At 38.5% G+C, this 14924-nt stretch overlaps 1 protein-coding gene across 7 annotated transcripts in view; it reads left to right on the top strand.

Annotated features, from left to right (window-relative positions):
- Enpp2 (ectonucleotide pyrophosphatase/phosphodiesterase 2) overlaps positions 1-13146 on the top strand; it is a 115287-nt gene extending 102141 nt beyond the window's left edge. For 4 of the 7 annotated variants that reach the window (XM_028767915.1, XM_028767922.1, XM_028767939.1 and 1 more), the window contains 6 exons: positions 1584-1720; positions 3290-3425; positions 4333-4410; positions 5820-5952; positions 7227-7383; positions 12529-13146. In XM_028767915.1, the coding sequence (XP_028623748.1) occupies positions 1584-1720; positions 3290-3425; positions 4333-4410; positions 5820-5952; positions 7227-7383; positions 12529-12699 (812 nt within the window). In that variant the 3' untranslated portion in view covers positions 12700-13146. Of the gene's footprint in view, positions 1-287; positions 363-1583; positions 1721-3289; positions 3426-4332; positions 4411-5819; positions 5953-7226; positions 7384-12528 lie in introns of all 7 variants that reach the window. The other 3 variants (XM_028767898.1, XM_028767888.1, XM_028767906.1) reach the window with 1 other exon arrangement.
- Positions 13147-14924: the final 1778 nt, after the last annotated feature.

Genomic DNA, 14924 nt, shown 5'->3' with positions numbered 1-14924 from the left:
GAGAAGAGAAGAGAAGAGAAGAGAAGAGGGGGAGAGGGGAGAGGGGAGAGGGGAGAGGGCTTTCTCAAAACTCAAAGCCTCACTCCCAGTGTAGCTTTCTCCAACAAGCCCAAAGCTCCCAATCCTTTTAATCCTCTTAAATACTCCCACTCCTGGTGACTAAGCATGCATATATATGAGTTTATGGGGGAACATTCATATTCAAACCACCACAATTGGTAAGCTTTAAGACTTAACTGATAAAAAGAGAATAACTTCTCAAAGAATTTTGATACTTCTGCTTCCAGCCGAAACCGGGAAACTCAGAGGCAGCAAACATGAAAACAAGAGAAACCTTAATGGAAATGTTGAACCTAGAAAAGGTTTGGTTTGAGTTTGGAAGGAAAATCTGGGTCGGTTTATGGCCCCCAAGTACTATTGCTGGGATTTGCTGGCTTTTAATTTGTTTATTTGCTTTCATTTATTCTGATTCTTAGGGGTGGACCCCTAAGTTTGGCAGCTTAAACAAGGCTTCCACATCTACTGCAAGGTTCAGGAAGCCAGATGACCCAGAAGTTGCTTGCGTTGGGATAGTGTGGGCCACTCTGCCGCAAATCAGCACTTCTGCTTGGGAGGGTTCTATGAAATACTGTGCGAACATTTTTCTCTCCACTACTTGCATAGAGGGGTTGGACTTTAATTAAAGCAACATGTATATATAATTTAATAAGTGCCTGCTAGAGTTTTTCTAATAAAAATATAGTAAAAGCAGCTTTTATTCTAAATTATTTAGGGAATTGTGAATTTGCTAAGCCTCAATCTCTAAATATGTGGGCATGGATGGACCCCAGTTTCCATAAATTTTTGGAAGCTTAGCCTATTCCACTGGGTAAGCCAAGCTCCAGGCTTGGCTTTTTTTTTTTTTTTTTTGAGTGGGGGTTGAAATAAAGGTTTCAGTACTGAACTCTCATCTTTCACCTCAAAGAGTAAGCAAGGTTTCAGTGTCTCTCTTCTTAAAGGATCCCAACTCTGCACTCTGGGGTCTTACATGAGTTCATTGGTAATAAGTGAGCTTCTCATCTATATTTGAGGGGCCCTCTTAAATACCCTGTTAATGTTATCTATACATGTTTCTTTAAGTCCATGCTTAAAGATACAGCTGCTAACTACTCTCTCTTTATGCTGAAATAATGCATATTTTAGTTGCAGTTTGCAAGTCGCTATAAGAGAGAGAATCTTATTTTTAATTGAACCCTTGGCTAACCTGATATACCTCTTCAGGGGTCAAATCATTTAATTATGTAAAATCCGATCCTATTGGCTTTCCATTTAGCTGACTTAGAATTTACTAGATGTTTCCTTTTTATACCGACCTTTACATATGACAATTTCCAAAAGCATTATGGTTTTGACCCTTGGTAAGGTAGTCAGATAAATCACAGATGTGTTAGAGAAACTAACTTGATCAAATTAAGGAGACGTCACTGTCTAATTAATAAGTAAGCTAGCAAACTGTAGGCAACTTGACTCCTCTTCCAATATCTTACATGTGATGTAAGGTTGACTATGCACTGAATATAGATTTTTCTTTCTTTCTTTCCTAGAGAGACATCTTCTGTATGGACGACCTGCAGTGCTTTATCGGACTAGCTATGATATCTTATACCATACAGACTTTGAAAGTGGTTACAGTGAAATATTCTTAATGCCTCTCTGGACATCATACACCATTTCTAAGCAGGTTATTGAGGAAATTGGGAATTATACTCTTTGTTTGATACAATGAGTGTTTTGATTTTACTGTAATTTTTCAAGATTGAAGAAAACTTCTGTTGCATCAATTGCAATATTATTTGTGTGTGTGCGTGCGCATGCATGTGTGTCCACACGCACCATGGCCTGCCTTTAGAACTCAAAGGGTGGTTTATGGAGTTGGTTCTCTCTATTCACTTTGTAAGTCCAGGGATTGAACTCAAGTGTCATTCTTGAAGGAAATACTTCTTACTGCTTCATTGCAAGATATTTTAAACTACATTCAGTTTTCTGACTGCTCTACTGTAATACTATAATACTGTTAAGTGTTGAAGGGAGCATGCTAATACTTTTAGGTTTTTTTTCTTTGTTTACATCTTACCCAATAGTTACAGAGACTATTAAGGTTTGTTTGTGTGTGTGTTTTAATGAATAGTAATTTCTACAGCAATTTGGATTTAGTGAAATGAGAGAGTCCCCAGATACATCGGTGCTCAGCCAGTGCTAACACCTTCTTTGTATTTTATTTAACTTTTCAAAAGTTGCCAAGAATTAAACATAATTATTAGATTTATTTAGTTTATGTGTGAGTGCTTTGCCTGCATATATATATACATATATATGTATATATATATATATTCAGACAGACAGACACATACATACATATATGCTTCACATGCCTTAGAAATAATAGGACATAGGATTCCCTACAACTGGATTTATGCATGGTTGCGAATCACCAAGTGGGTTCTGGGAACTGAACCCAGGTCCTCTGCAAAAGCAGCAAGTGCTCCAAACTGTTGAGCCATCTCTCTAGCCTTCTGTTTGTATTTTAATTAAAAAGATTTTAACTGGAGCTCATAAGGACTTCATAAGGATGCGATACAAAGGTCAGAAATTAGGATGATTTATTTTGTAGTTTTAATATATATTATGTATATCATATACATCAAATATATATTCTTAGAGATATATTTTCAATTTGTAAATGTAAATAACAAGAATACTACTTCCCCAACAACCTTGTGTATTTCTGTGTGTGCATACCTGCAAGTGCACACACACAGAGACATGCGTACATACACACACACAGAGAGAGAGAGAGAGACAGACAGACAGACAGACAGACAGAGAGAGATAGGTATATATGCTAAAAAAGGATGTGTGTGTGGTACCTCAGGGATGCCATGCACCCCTTTTTAATGAACCAGGTTTTCACACTAACTTGGAGTTTACTAAGTAGGCTAGGCTGGGTGGATAACCAACAGCTGAGACCCACTTGTCTATGCTTTCTCAGCATTTTGACAGTAGGATTTCCACTTTACGTATTGTTTAACTTTAGATGGTAAAAAGATTCTACTGCAGGAAATTAAGAGTTTGAAAGTTATTGTATTTAAAATAAAGGGCTTTAAAAAAGAAGTTAGAATATCAGAGCATGGACTATGGTAGGCTAGTGAATTCGGGTTTGAGCAGTTCAAAGTAGATGCTCTAGCTTTGCTGAAGTCATTTGGTCTCATCTCTGGAATAGCATCACCGAGTGTCTTCACTCCCTATGCAGGCTGAGGTCTCCAGCATCCCGGAGCATCTGACCAACTGTGTTCGCCCAGATGTTCGTGTGTCTCCAGGATTCAGTCAGAATTGTTTAGCCTATAAAAATGATAAACAGATGTCATATGGATTCCTTTTTCCTCCCTGTAAGTTGCAGCATGTGGGGTATGCATCACGCGTTCTCTCTCTCTCTCTCTCTCTCTCTCTCTCGTGTGTGTGTGTGTGTGTGGGTATGGGTGTGTATATGTGTGTATGCATGCACATTCGTGTCTTTGTCAGGGTGGGAGGTATATTCTGGGGTTTGAAGCATGTTGGTTAGGATTTCAGTGTTTTGTGGTTTCTTCATAGGGAAGTACTTGTGAGACTATGAGATTTTCCCTAAATAAGCCTAAAAATGACCAGATTTCGAATATTCTACTCTTCTGGAAAAGTCTAAAGTATAGATAAGGGAAACTTTTTTCCTCTACATTGTTTAAGGGAATCTGAAAGAAATACTAAGTTATTGGGAGATTAGTTCTTTCTTAAGACAGGTGCCATTTGACGGTTCTATATGGTTATATGATGAGCGTTTGTCATTTTTTATCTCCCACTGGCATCTTTCACCCTGTCCCCTGCTAGAACCTTCTCACCACGCTCTGCTCCTACTCCTATGTCCTTGTTTTTTGTGTGTGGCCCACTGAGTTTAATAAGAGTCATTTGCCTGAGCGTGGGAGGGAGGCTATTAAGTGGCCCAGTCCTGAAGAGGTGATTTCCTGAAAACAATTATGGCTCATTATCTTAATGACATTTTTTAAAGAGTCTAGGTTATAATAATGAAATCAAAGAATGACAGACTGAACTAGGTAGGAAGAAACGGGCTGTAAATACTTCCTGAGAGTGGTTGAGGGATGCAAATCTACTGAGTGGAATGGTTTGATGAAGCTGATAAGGAGAAATAAAAGAATAGACCTGCTGGCTTCAAACTCTTTGGGTTGGCCTAGGAGACTGAGTTTTCTGTTGATGTTGAGATTGGTAAGCAATAGGTTCTCTTTGCTCTCCCACTTGATAATTTAGACCTGAGCTCTTCCCCAGAAGCTAAGTATGATGCATTCCTCGTAACCAACATGGTTCCGATGTACCCCGCCTTCAAACGTAAGTACACTATTTACCCAATAAACTGTTACTTAGAAGGTAAATACTTTAAATTTGCCACTTACCTTTTCTACCTCCGTGCTGATTTTAATAATACCTTGCGACTGTTCAGCTTATAAGCTGTGAAGATATTTCATATAAATTCTCTATAGATGACCTACCTGGGCAGGAAACCAGTGAGTCATCTAGCTTTTGCTTATAATTAGGAAACTGTCCTTATAAGAAGTGACCCAGGTCATGAAGTGGTAGAGCCAAGCTAAACCACAGTTGCATTTTTCTACCCTGCAGTTCTTTCTGTTTTATTATTTTTATGATGGAGTCTTAGTGAATTCTAGAGGTCACTTGCCACTTCCCAACATCTATATTTATTTACTGAATATGTCTGCAGAGGCCACGAGCACCCTTTTCCTCTAGGGTGCTTATGTTTTCTGAATATTGACCCTAAGATGCAGAAGAAGATTATGAAATATTCTTCTTTATCAGAATATTAATTCAGATGATTTTAGGGTCAGGCAAATTATCATTTTAACTTCTTTTATATAATTTATTTATTTACAGGGTAAGTATTCTTGATTGATAGTGATTCCGTGAATTGAATAAGCACCATAAAGTCTGGTCCTCAAAACCAAATTAAAATCCCTGGAGTGTGACCATTGGCTATGCAATAAAAACAAATGTCATTTTTTTTCTAGTACTGTGCATGGAACTCAGATCCTCAGACACTTTAGACATATATACCCTCTACCACTTAGCTAGCTGTACCCTCAGCCCCTCACCCCTTCTGAGACAGTATTCCATGCAGCCAATGTTGCCTTTGGGCTTTCTATGAGGCTTAGAATCATCTCAAGATCCTATGGTCTTTACCTCCTAGCTGCTGGGTACAGTCATTTATTACCACATGTTGTTGATACAGTGCTGTGGTGAAGACTTTGTGTATGCTAGAAAAACACTCTGCCTACTGGGCTACACTCTCTAGCCTTCAAACTTAAGAAACTTTACTGTTTGACCTCTAAAGGTTTTTTTTTTGTTTGTTTCTTTTAATTTTGCCTAATGGCTAAAATACTCCTCTTCTGCTCACACTGTAACTATCTATCGGGCATGTCCTGCCCCCACTTCTCTGCCTGGGACATATCGGCTCATTCCGCTTTCACATCTTGGCACTTTAACCTCCACTGGAAACTTTCCCTGACTCACTAGGTCACGCTTCCTGCCTCCCCAGCATTTCCCCATCTCTTATCTTTCCTTTTGCAAGTTCATAGTGCACCGCACAGAGAACACTTGAGAACAGGTTCTGATGAGTCACAATGGCTCGTGGTTCCTGACATTGCATATGAAGAAGGCATCCTGCAGAGAGTTTGTCTGGACCGAGTGTATTTGGGCATGAAGAATTGATTTGTGTCTTTGCACAGGTGTTTGGGCTTATTTCCAAAGGGTTTTGGTGAAGAAATACGCTTCAGAAAGGAATGGGGTCAACGTAATAAGTGGACCGATTTTTGACTACAATTACGATGGTTTACGTGACACTGAAGATGAAATCAAACAGTGAGCGTTTTTTTTTTATTTCCTGTTCTGTGTGAGATGCCTAAATTCTAAGACATCAATCAAGAGTATTCATAAACTAGAGAGGAGTTCATACTCTTAAATGTTTTTCTTTGAATTTCATCTTAAAATCTTTAGTTGTTTTCCATCTTTGATTGAATATGACTTTAGTAGTTAGAATGAAAATGTGACGGTTGTGATAGACACATATTCTCCATTTTATGATAAAAATGTATCAAAGATATTTTTGAATGACCATTTATTTTTCAACAACTCTTCAGTAGAGAAATTGTGATTTTAATTCATTTTCATTACTTTTAGAGACTTTTGGAATCTTTTCTACTTTTTGAGCCAGTATGTCTTATTAGAAAGTTGCATATAGTCTTTGGATCACTCCAATGATCTCTCTTCCCTTGGTACTTTTTGGGATATAAAAAGATAAAGTAAACACTGTGCTTACAAGGAGTATGTAGTCTAGCACATTTACACATGCACAAAGAAACAGAAATAAGCACAGTGATCAAATAATAAAGATACTTTGTAGCTAAAATACGATTTTGAAATACAGATAATTAATAGCATTTTCAATAGTTCAAAAGAAATTTCATCTTAATTATATACGTGTTGTTGGTCATTTTGGTACTCTTTAAACAAAATTAAGTTCACTCATAATTACAAGATGTAGAAAATGATTAAAATTATAATAACACCAAGGCTCCTGAGGAATTAAGTGTGTGAACTTTGCTCTACTGGAGAAAGCTCATTTGACAGCCCTGGACTCGTCTCCTGGTCGTCACCACTAGTGCTTCCTTTATGCCAAGTTCAAGATCTCAATGTAGACTAAAAGTGCATTTTCCCGCTGTACCCAGTGTCTTGTATGTCTAGACCATTCTCTATATCTATGATAGTGGTCTTTCGGAAACACAAATCCGATATGATGCTCCATATCCCCCCAAACTCCATGAAATAGCTCCTAAATTCCAGAAACCTTCACGATTTGTCTTTTATTGACTCTTCAGGCTCTTTGCTAGTTATTATTATCCTAGTCATCATTGACTGCCTCCAACTCTTCAATCCAGCCACTGGATTTTCTTGGGATATCTCTCTCTTCTCACCAGGCTTTATATAAGGTAGACAGTTCAAGGCAAAGAGAACATCAATCATGTTTAAAGATACGCTGGGGGGCTAGCGGAGTGTCTTAGACACCAGTGATGGGTAAGCATCTTTTAAGAGACAGTTTCGATGTGCCTCGTAACTTATTTCCTTTCCTGACTCAGGTATGTGGAAGGCAGCTCTATACCTGTCCCCACTCATTACTACGGCATCATCACCAGCTGCCTGGACTTCACTCAGCCTGCAGACAAGTGTGATGGTCCTCTCTCCGTGTCTTCTTTTATCCTTCCTCACCGACCCGACAATGATGAGAGCTGTAATGTGAGTTCAGAGACAGAGTCCTCCAGGATGCATTTTCATACTTAGCTTCTTAATTTATATCCCTAGCGCTGAACCAGATATATTATAAAGCAATAGGGGCACCCAGCTGAATGGAAAGGGGAAATGACCCAAGCAGAACATTATTAAATATATAGGGACCTGGTATCCTATAATAATAATTCTGTATTTATCACTCTGCGTATGTGTGTGTGTGTTACATTTGCATATATGTGTGTATATTTAACACAGTTCTATTTATATGTTCAATTTTGACAAATGATGAAGTACCTGGATGTTTTCATCTTCACAAAAGGACATTGCACCAAAAAGGAAAATCACAAAATTTTGATAATAATTAGGGCACAGTAAGAGTTCAAAGGAATTTATTGCATTAATTTCTTCTTTTGTGGATGCTTGAAAATACTCACAACAAAGCTTGTAAAAACACATACACACACATGTGTAGTACCTACTAGTCAGGTTATCTTGTGCTACTGGTTATGGGAACTATGATAGCCATTCCAAAGCACAAAAGACTTCTGTATCATTTATTGTCACGTCGATAGAAGTGGAAAACAGAATGGTATAATGAAGAGGCCCTTAGCAGGAACAAGAGAGGTGGCTCTGTGGTTATGAGCATTGCTTGCTCTTCCAGAAGACTAGACTTCAATTCCTAGTACCAATATAATGAGTCACAACCATAGCGAACTAATCTCAGGGATTCCAAAGCCCTCTTCTGGTCTCTGTGGATACTAGGCATACACACAATGCACAGATTTGATGCAAGCAAACTACCCATACTTATAAAATAATTAAAATATATTACAGTTAAATAGGAAAAGTCCTTAACAATAAGACAGGAGCCATTCTGTGTGTACAGAGTTAAAACTCAGGGACAAATCATATAATCTCTACATGTGCCTTTATTGTGATGGAAACTCTCTGCTGCAAGCTTGGGTCTAGAACTAATAGCTGATATATATTCATTTCACTTACTAGAAAGAATAGACATGGAATCTGTAGCATAGGATTGTTAGTCAATGAATTACACTCAAATTCCTAAATTGTATTAAAGTGTTCTAGGAGAAAAAAACACTGTGTTAGACAAAAGCCATAAACTCCTAGTCAGCCTACCATATGAGGCTGCAAATAAAACATGAATGGAAATAGTCACAATAAGAAGCAAAACATGGGCTGGAGAGATGGTTCAGTGGCTAAGAGCACTGACTGCTCTTCCAGAGGTCCTGAATTCAATTCCCAGTAACCACATGGTGGCTCACAACCATCTGTAATGGGATCTAATGCACTCTTGTGGTGTGTGTGAAGACAGCTACAGTGTACTCCTATAAATAAACATAAATAAATCTTAAAAAAAAGAAGAAGCAAAATGCCATAACAATTGGTTCAGTCAAGATCACCATCATCATGGAGATGTGACTCTTGGACAATGGCTTCAATTATGGATGAAGAATTTAGGCCATGAATGTTCAAAGCAAAATAAAGACTTTGGCGGGCAGTGGTGGCGAACACCTTTAATCCCAGCACTTGGGAGGCAGAGGCAGGCTGATTTCTGAGTTCAAGGCCAGCCTGGTCTACAGAGTGAGTTCCAGGACAGCCAGAACTACACAGAGAAATCCTGTCTCGGAAAAAAAAAAAGACTTTGGGAGATAATAGAACTGTGAACTATGGTATAGAAAGCTAGTTACATTTATCTAAAACACTTGGATTTCATAGGGGATAATGTTTTACATTTGATTTTTGCCAAAAGGCTACAAAGTGATGAGTGATGTTTTAAAAATTGTGTATAATCAAAAAATTTAAACTATAATGGTAGTCATAGCAGTACTGGTTGTAATAGCGGCAGAAGTAGTTGTTACCATGTACTGAGTTCATGTTATGGTCCATATATTGTATAGGTCCTCAACATATATGGCTGCTAACATCTAATTGCCCTGTAAAGTTTCTTTCTTTTTCCTGCCTTTGTGTTAACTTCTGAGGAACTTATATTTAATAAAAGATGATGGTTAGTTTGTAGGATAAGGAATTTTAAATTCCACAGATAATTAGCAGATATCTGTAGAGAACTTTGGCCGCTTTTCTTATTGTGCAATTAGATAATCAAGAACAAAATGTTTCATCAAAAGAGAAACACTTTAGGTTTTGCCGTAGGGAGATAAATTATGTTGGAGGAGGGTGAGCATGGTGGTCAAAAGGTATTGGCAAGATTCATAGGAATGAGGTGTACAGAAATTGAGCTGAGATGTCATCTTAGACACTTAGAAAGGAATCTGGAAGGCAGAAATGCTGTGGCCAGAGAGTTTCTGGAGCACCGTATGTGGTTGGAAAAGAGGAGGAAGGGGGAAAACTGAAAGTCAGAGATAAGCTGTCGTGAGCTTGCTGGTATGATGTTTTAGCCGTGCTTGTTCATAGGGGAATATAATGCCCCTTATATCATCGCTGTAACTCCATCAAGAAAACCTCGGTCCTACTAAAAGCCAGTTGAGAGGTAGACTACACATATGTGAAATGAAACTCAAAATTGCTATGAATTTTAAAGATATAAAGGATGTATAGATTATACATATGGTAGACTGTTTAGAGTACACCTCAGTACTTGAGAATCCTCTAGTCTCTGCAGGAATGTGGCAACATTGAGTTTGAAAGGCTTGGTTCAAATGTAATGCCAAGATAGTTCTAGGTGACACAGGGTTTCACCTGGAAAATGAAATCTGTACTACTGTTCCCAGGAGTCTTCCTCTGCTTACTGGTTCCTGAACCTACAGAAAGTTTGCAAATTCTCCCAGAGAGCTCATGGCCAGCTTGCTTCTTAATTAAGAATCTTAAGTCTACTAGCAACCTCGCCTATTTTTAAAGTTTACTTGGAAGACAACTGAGACTTGAATCCTAGACTTTAAAGTTGGGGAGAAAAGACAGGAGAAAAATAAATAACCTAGGCTTGTGGAAACTGTTCAGAGATTAAGAGCACTGGTTGCTCTTTCAGAGTACTGGGGTTCAATTCCCAGCACCCACGTGATAGCTAACAAACTGACTGTAATTCTAATTCCAGGACACTGGATGCTTCTGGCTTCCATGGACACCACACACAGGTGGTGCTGAAACATGCAGATAAAACACTTGTTCACATACAAATAAAAGAAAATAAATAGAACTTCAAAAATAAATAGCTATAGCATAAAAATAATCATGGGTTGTGATTTTGGTTGTATTAATATTCTATTACTTATTCTTTAAAGCCTTTTCTTTCCTATTTTTGTGTATATGAACTATGTCTGAACTTTATTAGTTTCATATCTTGTACTACTAACTTCATCCGTAATAACTTCCACAGATTATCAGCAAATATATTTTCTTTACACATAGTGTAAAGACAAATTATGTTTTATTTACATGTAGTGTCTTAAATTGGTTTAAGACAAAGTAGAGACAAAGTTTTAGCATGTGGAAAGCAGAAGAGAATACTCCTAGCAATTTATGTCTCAAGGAAAGAAGTAGAAAGAGACAGATTTTCACTCTTGAATTCTTATCATTCTGACTTGTCGTGATTTTGAATTAGGAAACCCTTTCCAACCCTTTCCCACACATTCACATATTGCATTTACAAAGGAAGCATTGGACTCACTGACCATTGAAAAAAATCCAACAAAGGAGCAAAATATGAAAATTCTCCCAAAATATAACCTCATGCTTACCCTGAGGGGGTCTTGACCCATCAGGAGACCTCCTACTTTGTTAATTACATGGTCAAGCTGAGGACTGGTCAGTACCATTGTGGGTAGAGCTAAATTTAGGTTCGTCTATACTGGGAGCTGCAGAAATCTTGGTTAGGTTAGGCAGGAGGTTATGAAAGGCCTGACTCCTCTCTTCGAAGCCATTTCTACACTTTGCCTGGAATGGCCAGGCATTGGTTTCCTGAACCAACAAGCTCATGAAACATATTTAGACTTGGCATGTGCTACTGTGTGGGTTGGAGCTTTCTGAGAAAACCTTTGCAGGTTCATGGGCCTCAAAGGTTGGTTCACTGAGATCACTGGTGGTCAAGAGGTAGGCAACGGCATCTGAATATTCTTGGTTCCGGGCTCTGTAGCACCCTGTAAATGTCTCTAAAGACTCTTGCTGGACACTTAGATTCAGAGGCATTAGGTAGTGGTGTTATTTGTGAAGATCTTCCTGTCCCTGGCTACTAATGAAAGGCACTGTTGCTTAACTCATTGGACACTCGGTTCTTATTATTTCCCCCCAATGTTTCCTCCACATTGAAATATTTTTGAGACGTGGGGGTTTCTTCATCTGAATTATCCTTTAGTTTCAAATGAGACATGAAATACATTGTTTTGTTGTTCTGTATGGTTTTAGCCCTGAGTTTCCCAACAAAGCCATTTTATATGAGCATCTAAGACAGAAAGGATATTCCCTTCCTTTCCTGAGTGCTTTACTATTGTCTAAATTTCCCTTTCTCTCTTCTGCTCCTTTTAAATCTTTTTTCCTACCTCCCAGCAAGCTGTTGACGTAAGCATTAGTACCCTTGTCAATCAATGAAGCTTGGTGGAATCAGTAGCTTCAGTAAGTCACGGAAGCAAGGAAATGGTGGCGTCTCCTTTCTAACTCAGACTTTTTGGGCCCCAGAGTGCCATACTGACCTGTTTCAAACTGAACTCATTATCAGATAACAACTAACTGTCCTTTCCTAGATAAGTGATGGGTGTGATGGCTCTTCTGAGCAGGAATACACACGTTTCCTGTGTTAGGCACTGACTCTCTGCTTATTTTGTGAGATAAAAGAGCCTTCCAGGTTTAGTGTGTGCTGAATCCAACCCTACATTTGATGGCTGAGAAGAAAAGCAACATGATCAGATTCTACAGGGTCAAAGATTTTCCTCACTTTGATTTATGTTCTGAGAATCTAGTGAGAACAACACTCTTTCACACAACGTTTCTCAATTGTTTGGGTATCCCTTATCGCTGCGAGAATGTCTACAGGCAAGGAGGGATATTTGTGGTGTATTCCTGACCGAATTCAGTAGAGGTAGGAGGGTCAGGTGGAAAGAATATGCCTGAGTCTGTGTGCAGAAAATGACCTTGTTTAACCTTGTCTAGAAAAATCTGATTGCTTCCCTTCCCTTGCAGAGCTCCGAGGATGAGTCGAAGTGGGTAGAGGAACTCATGAAGATGCACACAGCTCGGGTGCGGGACATTGAGTATCTCACCGGTCTGGATTTCTACCGGAAGACTAGCCGTAGCTATTCGGAAATTCTGACCCTTAAGACATACCTGCATACATATGAGAGCGAGATTTAACTTTCTGGGCCTGGGCAGTGTAGTCTTAGCAACTGGTGTATATTTTTATATTGTGTTTGTATTTATTAATTTGAAGCCAGGACATAAACAAACAAACAAACAAACCACTTAGTATTTTAATCCTGTACCAAACCTGACATATTAAGGCCGAATGACTGTGCTATGGTTTTCCTCTAATTTTTGGTGTAGACAGAGTTGTGTTCTGAGCAGAGTTTATAGTGAATACTGAAGCTCGTGAGCCAAGTAGAAGCTTCTACATGGTGCTGCAGGTTGAATATTTGCATTGAGGAAATACTAGTTGTCCAGTGCCCAGTTACCACGCGTAGTCCTGTTCTGTATCGAAAGACTGATTTTGTAAAGGTACATTCATCTGCTGTTAACTTTGACAGACATATTTAAGCCTTATAGACCAATCTTAAATATAATAAATCACACATTCAGATTTTCCCTGGTTCTGTCTGGCCTTTGTTTCTTTTGCAAATCTGGGGCTTTCCCTCAGGTGTATGCATGCGCACAAGGGACACATTTCTTACACAGAATCTTTTCCCCAGCTGTTTCCATGATATTTAACTAGGTGATGCCATAGGTACGGACATGCAGGAAATCAGAAGGGCAGAGTTAAAACAAACTAGAGTAGGTGAAACCATAATGGTTTTGTTAGGTATTTCAACTTTGAAAAAATGGTCTCTTGATTGATTAAGTTCAAAATTCTCAATAGTAAATTCAACCTCAATGTTTTATGGAGTTAAGGATATTTCATTAGTTGATATAATATGTGCAAGACACTGTTCAATTCCCAGACCTACAAAGATAAAAACTTTATTAATCATATATTCTATACAAAACATCCACTTAGGGGCTAAAGAGATGACTCTCAGTTAAGAGCACTGACTGCTCTTCCAGAGGTCCTGAGTTCAAATCCCAGCACCCACATGGTGGCTCACAGCCATCTATAATGGAATCTGACGCCCTCTTCGGGTGTGTGTGAAGACAAAGCACTCATATATATTTATTAAAATAAATAAATAAATAAATATTTAAAAAAATATCCACTCAGCAACTATAGAGAATGTAAAGAGAGAAAAGTAAGTTGAGCTCTAGATGTAAATTTGTATGTAATCAATCACCCAAGGTAGAGAAGAAATGCCAAAGGCAAGTACAAGTCACAATACAGTGTCAGAAGAGCACGGGTTAGATGTGGGTGATTGAAAGGACATAATTACGGTAGAGTGCAATCATATAGATGTACCTCAACTATGTACAGCACATAGCTGATGGACAAAGCCAAGAGGTCATTAAAGATTGTTAATCATATCACGGAGAAAGATGAAGTTGTCTTGTTAATGTTGACAATAATACTGTCACATTGCCAACAATTGCTGGTCTTAATATATTTTTAATTGACTAGAAGCAGATGCCTTTATTTCCACTGCAGTGGTCATCACAACTGATCATCTTAAATCTATTTCCACTGTCTTGATCATCACAATTGGACCTTCAGTAGATGAAATGAGTTTTTAAATTTTTTATAAATATTCCTTTAAAATGCATTAATTTAAGAAAGAAGGAACCGTGTCAAGTGAAGAAGAACGAAATTACACCAAAATGTGGTGCCAGGAGTGTGTGAACATTCAGAAATGATAGAGGGACTGAGCAACAGGGCTCTAATTCTTCCTTGGAAGAAGTGACTTTGTGCTTACCAAATTTAGCCCTCCGTTTATTGGGTACTCACTGTTGCAGGCATGTCTCTGTTATTTTGTATGCCTTGTGTTGTATGCCTTCCTTGAAAAACAGGAAGCCTGGGGAAGATTTTTATGGACAGGGCAGGAATGAGGTATGAGTGGTAAGTGGGCTTGGAGTTTGGAAGAGAACCAGTAGAGTAGAAATGAGCGTGATTTCCGTTCTTCATCCATTCTGTATGATTATATAATAAGCATCTTATCCAGCACTTACGCAGGCCAGTAGGGATAAAACACTGAATAAAAACCTAGGTTCCTGACCCCATAAAACTCATTTTTAAGTAAGTGGAAGATGCTCAAGTTTAGTGGCACACATGCAAGGGGAGTGAGTGTCAAGGATGTGGAAAGAAAATGACCTTGTAAAGAACATTCTAGTTTAGATTAGGGGGATGAGAAGAGGTGGCCTCGAGGAAATACTGATCATACGAAAAGTCTCAGATCTGAAGGATGATGACAATCTGAAAAGGGTGTCCCTGAACGCACACA

This window comes from Grammomys surdaster, unplaced genomic scaffold (genome assembly GCF_004785775.1).
Source record: "Grammomys surdaster isolate TR1022 unplaced genomic scaffold, NIH_TR_1.0 63, whole genome shotgun sequence".
NCBI lineage: Eukaryota > Metazoa > Chordata > Mammalia > Rodentia > Muridae > Grammomys > Grammomys surdaster.
Note: the sequence above shows the minus strand (reverse complement) of the source record. Positions and strands in the feature narration are given on the sequence as shown.